This window comes from Acanthopagrus latus, chromosome 12 (genome assembly GCF_904848185.1).
Source record: "Acanthopagrus latus isolate v.2019 chromosome 12, fAcaLat1.1, whole genome shotgun sequence".
Classification (NCBI taxonomy): domain Eukaryota; kingdom Metazoa; phylum Chordata; class Actinopteri; order Spariformes; family Sparidae; genus Acanthopagrus; species Acanthopagrus latus.
Genome location: NC_051050.1, coordinates 18,938,119 through 18,945,018, shown reverse-complemented (window position 1 = coordinate 18,945,018; position 6,900 = coordinate 18,938,119). Strand labels below are relative to the sequence as shown.

General features: G+C 44.6%; 1 protein-coding gene across 1 annotated transcript; it reads left to right on the top strand.

Annotated features, from left to right (window-relative positions):
• The first annotated feature begins 3,034 nt into the window (after nt 1-3,034).
• Nucleotides 3,035-6,859, top strand: zgc:122979 (uncharacterized protein LOC641576 homolog). The gene is made up of 4 exons (XM_037117650.1): nt 3,035-3,349; nt 3,875-4,133; nt 4,401-4,945; nt 5,906-6,859. Exons 1-4 carry the CDS (start codon nt 3,242-3,244, stop codon nt 6,137-6,139), a joined length of 1,146 nt encoding a protein of 381 aa, XP_036973545.1. The 5' UTR covers nt 3,035-3,241; the 3' UTR covers nt 6,140-6,859.
• Nucleotides 6,860-6,900: the final 41 nt, after the last annotated feature.

Below are 6,900 nucleotides of genomic sequence, written 5' to 3'. Positions count from 1 at the left end.
CCGACATTGCGTACATTTAAGTCACATGACTGATCAGCTGTTCTCACTCTGACTGAAGCTTCTGCTCCGCTGAAGAGACAAACATTTAATCAGATAAAAACAGTCACATCTCCAATCTGTTTTCTTGTTTTTCATTGTTTGAAGTTTACCAGGCACACTTTTTAAATTCCGTCACACCCACATCGATGCCACCTACTGCTTATTCCTATGAACTAACTCCTAATAATCGCGTTAAAGGTAGTGGGTGGAAAGTAGCATTCATTTTCATTTAATTTTGGATAGATTTAGATGGTAACATGTCTCATAAAGACGCTGTATAACTGCCAGTAGGACAGTAATGTCAGTTTTTAAAAGCAGACATCTTCATCGTACAGAGGGATTAAACATAATCTCTTGACATTTTTTTCACTAGCCTTCAATCTATTCTATTCTACACCCGTACAGAGCATCAGTGAAGGTATCATATAGATTTATCCTTTAAAACAGTGTATATACAGCACAACTCAACCTGTTCTCCTGCTGATAAGTGTTTCCCCTCATCACCGAGACTTGAGGCGGCTCACATTTTGTTGAGCCCACGCGCTTCATAAATTAAGGTTATGTGCCTTTGCTGTGGATGTGAGTCTGCAGGAAATTGTTTTAGGGATTTTATGGCTACTTGGAGAATACAGTAGTTATTTTCAGCAGACTATAATTCTGCAGCGATGCCCCCGTGTGCCAAGTTAAACAGTCAGATATGTGGAGGAGTACAATCCAGGTTCGGCTATAAGATCAATTAATGCTTGCATAAGGTTGACACGGTTATAAAAAATAAAAAAATAAAAAACACCTTTAGAAGCTGATGCAATTCAAGGAAACAGTGGTTAAAATTAAGTGGGAAGAGCATCCAGGTCCTTAACCTAAAGAAAATGTAATAAATTAATGTGAAAACCAAGTTAAATTTGGTTTAAGGGGAGAGTTTACGAGTCAATACTTTTTCTCTCCCTCATCATGGACTCAACATGAGACTCTAAAAAGTGTCGATTAGGTAATCAGCGGCGGTCAGTCAGTCAACAAGCCTTTTGAGGTGTTATCTTGAATTTTCACAGGAAGAAAGATATTTGAACACTTCCCAAGCAGAACAAGGGCTTTTAACACATTCAGTTACATAACTTGGAACTGCACTTTCCCTCCACAGCTGTTTACTGTTGGTTATTAAGCGCCTCATTTGCATCGGTTTGTCGGGATTATTGTCTGCAGCACTATGCACATAGTTGCCATGCAGAACAGCGTGGGCGGACACATTTAAAATGAACACCTGCACATTCGAGTGGAGACAGGAAGCAATAAATAAACGCGGCAGCTGTAAAAGCTTATTGGCAATTTATTTGCGAGACTCCATTAACAGAGCAGTTTGGGTCCAAGTTAATTTCAGCGACAGGAAATAAACCCGGCGACATTTCGAGGGCTGGTTAATGGACGTTTTTGAGGATGTAATTTGCTGCACTTCTGATTCAGATTATATTAAATTAAAAGGTGAACATTTGGTTCTCCCACAGCCTTATTATCTATTTAGGACAGTGCAAATACAAAATGCAAAACAACCCCACAACAATTATATGTATGTATATATATATATATATATATATATATATATATATATATATATATATATATATATATATATATATATATATATATATATATATATATACATATATACATATACATATACAATATCCTCTCAAGTACGATTTCAGTCAATAGCATTACTGTTTCATTTTTGTGTTGTGTCTCCACTCCACTACATTTATCTGACACATGAATATGATTGAATAACATGATAATCGTAAAGACACAGGTGCAGATGTGTTTTTTGAGAGCATCAAAACATGTAAACCTATTCTAGCAGTAACCCAAAATACAATTATGAACCTGATGATTTAAGTATAGAATCTAAATAAGTCTCCGTGAAAATCAAAAATATCTCATTACACTTACTAGAAAGAAGCATTTCAGTGAGATAAATGGACTTTAGACTCGTTTTTTACTTTTTACAAGTAACAAACACCTCATATTAATTATTTTTCTTGAAGTGGCTTTTTCTCACAATGCTCTCCCACTTCTTTTACTGCTAAACTGAATCACTGAATTGCAGGAAACTGTAAAGGCGTTCATAAAATTATGTGTAAACATCATGTAAGCATTAGCCAAACCTGTGTGCAGGCTACTCCTTCACATATCTGACTATTTAACTCGGCACACATGGGGATCACTGCAGATTTATATTCTTTGCTCTAATTTCTGAATAAACAAACTGACCTTAAAGGACCCGGCTATCAGCTGCTGGTTCATAGTTAATCACAAACAACTCATGAAGAAACTGGTAGACATTTTGATTCACAGATATGTAAGAACTAATCATAACTTAATTAAATACTGTAGTATCGCCCAGTCAGTCATTATCTACTACATAGTCCTCAGATCACAGTTATTCAGGAATTCCTCATTAAAAATTCATTAACTCTCAAGTCGGTCCTGATTCGCTCCTCAGTAACCACTCACACTTTGTGTGTTACCAAGATAACTATTCATAAATAGCCCTGAAAACCATCTGAAATAAGAAACATGTTCATTTTTCTTCATTCCCTCACCCACAGTTAGTCTCAATAGCCTTAATTCATCACACAGGACGTGGGTTTATCATCCACAAAATGTGCATCAGAAGTCATCTGAGGACATTAGCGGCTGTCTGGGGGCTGTCTGGGCAGCCAGCAGGGTCGTTTTCACTGCATGTCTGGTTGTTCTGTTCTGTTCTGTCTGTGAAAAAGAACTAGAAGAGGGGAGGGGGGAAACAGAAAAAAGAAAAGAAAAGAAACGCTCCTCCTGAGTCGTGACTGTCTGCTCGGCTCTGCCTCCAAGATCTCCGGAAACAAGTCTCGAGATGGAGATGGAGGGCTGCAACATCCGCGTGATCATCTTCGGAGCACCAATGGCGTCGCAGCGAGCCGCCTGAGGACACCGGCATCCCCTGCCGCGCGTGAGGAAATGGGCGGTCCCGGGGAAAGCTCTGTCACGCCGCGTGGGAGGGCGAGCGGATAGTAGAGGAGCTGCCGCGGCGGTATTTATAAGACAGCTGAGGAGAGCTCAGACAGCACGGACACAGCAGCGGAGTTCAGCACCGGCAGCGACTGGACAGCGACACGTAGCCACTTCTTTTTTTTAAAACAAAAAACCCCTCAAAACCTCTCTAGCAGCCATCATGGTTCTCATCTGGACTCAGTTCGGCGTGAAGCACAAAAATGTCAATGTCAAGTGCAAAGTGCGGGTGATGCACAGAGGTGACAGCTCGGGCTCGTCTTCATCAGCGGTGAGTACAATTTCAAATCTGCCTTTTAAAACCACTATTTATAATTAAATTCTCAGACTGAAGCGTGTTGAACACAGTGTCAGTGATGTGATAGAAGAAGATTTTTTTTTTTTTTTTTGCGGTACCGGCATCTCTGTATGTCCGTGTCGGTTGCTGTGGATTCATTCAAATGCAAAAGTCGCTCAGCCAATCGCAGCACAGGATCTCGGTCATTGGGGGGGAAAAGACTTTTGCACCCCCCTCTCTTCTCTCTCACGTTGTGTTGTGCCTCAGCTTATTGAACTGCATGGATTATGCAGTGGCACAGCAGTGCAGAGATGAGGGGTATTCTCCCCCATGTAGTGCCTGAAGCTCTGCATGTGAGCAGAAGCTGTGCAGCAGTTGGGTATTATCAGTCCCACATTGTGTTATTTACATGCTTATCGCTTATTTTAGAGTCAGATGAGGTTTTAAGACACATGCAAAAAAAAAAAAAGAAGAAGTGAATTTGTATTCATGAATGCATCTTTGTTCTTGTTTCAACAGGAGGGCAGCAAGTCTGAGCAGGACACACCCTGCCTCGCCATCAAGCCCACGGGCAAGGACTTCTACAAAGTCCTGGGTGTCACCCCCGAGTCCAACGAGGACGAGATCAAGAAGGCCTACAGGAAGATGGCCCTCAAGTTCCACCCGGACAAGAACAGCGACGCCGACGCCGAGGACCGGTTCAAGGAGATCGCGGAGGCCTACGAGATCCTCACCGACCCCAAGAAGAGAAGCATATACGACCAGTTCGGAGAAGAAGGTGAGAGAGAGAGGGAGGGAGTTGAGAGCCTAGAATAGTAGCTGCCATCTGGCAAATTATAGTAGCGTAGGCTGGCGTATTAACTATTCATGCCAGTATCAAAGCTAAATACTGATGTGAGAAACTCTTCCACTCTGATTAGAGCAGCTGAACACAGACAGCTGTGGGGGTGATGAATTATTCAGCGAGCAGTGAGAGAGTTTTCCTCAAAACCTCTAAGTGTGCAGATTTTAATCGAGCCCTTCTTGTTTCCTCTGTGTTTTTCAGGCCTTAAAAATGGGGTGTCAATGACGGGCCAGGGCCAGGGTTTCCGCAATCACTTCCACGGCGACCCCCACGCCACCTTCTCCACCTTCTTCCACGGCTCCGACCACTTCGACATCTTCTTCGGCTCCGAGCCCGACGAAGACGACCTCTTCAACCCCTTCAGGCGCTTCCCCTTCAGCCACGTGAACGGAAGCCACGACGCCGGCCTGCGGCGGGGCCAGCGGCGTCTGCAGGGCGACGAGGTGGTGCACGACCTGCTGGTGACCCTGGAGGAGGTGATGCACGGCTGCACCAAGCACGTCAAGATCACGCGCAGCCGCCTCAACCCCGACAGCCGCAGCCTGCGGTCCGAAGAGAAGGTGCTGAACGTGGTGGTGAAGAAGGGCTGGAAGGCGGGCACCAGGATCACCTTCCCCAGGGAGGGGGACGAGACGCCCAACAGCACCCCTGCCGACATCACCTTCATCCTCAGGGACAAGGAGCACAACCAGTACAAGAGAGACGGCTCCAACATCGTCTTCACCGCCCAGATCACCCTCAAAGAGGTGAGTTTTCGGCGCATTCACATCTGATCAGGGTTAAGAGAGGTGACTTGTTACGAAACATCTATAAGCAGACATGCCTCTTAAACCTACACAGAGTGAGGCTCACATCCATCCAACACTTCTTGTCCTGTTACACAACCGCTGAGTGATGCACACACTGAAAATGCCGGAGAGAATCGATTAGTGAAGGGCGTCAATAAGACAGGAGCAGAAGGTACAATCTCTGCCAAACATAGCCGAGGTAATATCTTTGAACCGAACAGAACACAGTGTTCTGTTACGGGTATCTTGAGCCCCCCCCGCCTGTTTTCAGTAGGGCTGACAGACCCCCACTAGCAGAACAGCAGCAGCAGCCTGCCGACGCCTCGGTTAGCTCATCGGCCCCTGCAGAGAGAGCGAAAGCAGGAGCTAAATTTAGCCTCGGCGCTGACTGCCCCCACGAATCGCACTTCACTCTCTCTCTCTCAGCTACTATGTGTGCTGCAGACTCCTCTGCCTCTACACGGCAGGCCAGAGTGGCAGCGTTTTTTCCTTTTTGTGTGTGTTCTTTCTGGCCTCGCTCCCGTCGCTGGCTCTCACTTCTACCAGCCCACACACAGATTAGCAGGGTAGCAGTCACACAGACTGGCATTTCAAAGAGAGCTCCTCCATCTTCCTGTGGCTCCTTTCAGTCACAAAAAAGCACTCGACTCCCACGCGGAGCCAGTAAATAGAGCAACGATTATAACATCTGTAACACCGGCTTGTTGCATAACACAACAGAAATGGCTATGCTTCTACTGACACAGACGGTCCATATTTATCAGTTACGCAACTTGACACTTTTAAAGATCAAGCATTTAACTGACTCCAACTGTTCTCGACTCAGTCGGGCCATTCATAAAGACTTATGAAACCTGTGCTCAATGTAACGTGTCCACATAACTAACCTGCTTCCCTCTTCTTCTCGTCCCCCTCCAGGCTCTCTGCGGCTGCACAGTAAACGTCCCAACACTTGACAACCGCATGATGCCTCTGCCGTGCAGCGACGTCATCAAACCGGGTGCTGTCCGGCGGCTGCGGGGCGAGGGCCTGCCCCTGCCCAAGAGCCCGTCCCAGCGGGGCGACCTCGTGGTGGAGTTCCAGGTGCTGTTCCCCGACAGGATCCCACCACAGTCCCGAGAGATCATCAAGCACAGCCTGGCCCAGTGCTAGCCCGCATTTAGAATTTTTTTTTAATAATAATCACATCTAATGGCCTGATTGAGGCAGCTTCACCATGTGTGTATGTTGTTATCAATTCACAAACACAGCCTTGCCCAAGGTGCTAGTATCACAACCAATCACAACCTCTTATTGTGTTTGGAGACGGCAAGTAGCGCTTAAGTGTGTTGTGGCTCATGCGAGGGGAGGGGAGACTCTCTGCAGGCGCGACGCACAGCCGCTGTGCTGCAGTGAGTTCAGAACTGGTGAATGGGGTCTTTGGTATCTGAGGGCATCCATTGACTCAACAGCTTTTCTCTTGAATGAAAAGGTGATCTGTACTGTTATACTTGCAAACCTACAGCAGGATATCAGTGTGCTATTCAAGTCTGTACAGACTTCCTTAAACCTGAGCGGTAAAAAAAAAAAAAAAAAAAAAAAAAAAAAATCATAAAAAAACTTTATTATTATAGTTATATGGTGTTCATATGACTGATCTTTTGCATTGATTTATTACAATAGCATAGTATACTTGTGTACAAAGATCTACTTTGTGTACAAAATGCAACAACATTGTCTCTAAGAGAGATTCATCTGTCAAATGTTCTATTGAATTATTTGAAAATGTTTGTATATGCTCAGCAACGTTGATGTATTATTATTATTATTATTATTACCTGAGGGAGAGACATGTTTGGAGGCATGAAAAATAAAGAAAAACTCATTTAAAGACTTCTGTTCCCTGCTGTTCTCTGTGACAAAAGTGTGTTGTG

What these genes read in the sequence shown, in the direction of transcription:
- zgc:122979 (XM_037117650.1), top strand. Translation starts at nt 3,242, where the DNA reads ATGGTTCTCATCTGGACTCAGTTCGGCGTGAAGCACAAAAATGTCAAT. An exon ending in CGACCAGTTCGGAGAAGAAG is followed by an intron (nt 4,134 to 4,400) that starts GTGAGAGAGAGA and finishes TGTGTTTTTCAG; the next exon opens with GCCTTAAAAATGGGGTGTCA. An exon ending in CCCAGATCACCCTCAAAGAG is followed by an intron (nt 4,946 to 5,905) that starts GTGAGTTTTCGG and finishes GTCCCCCTCCAG; the next exon opens with GCTCTCTGCGGCTGCACAGT.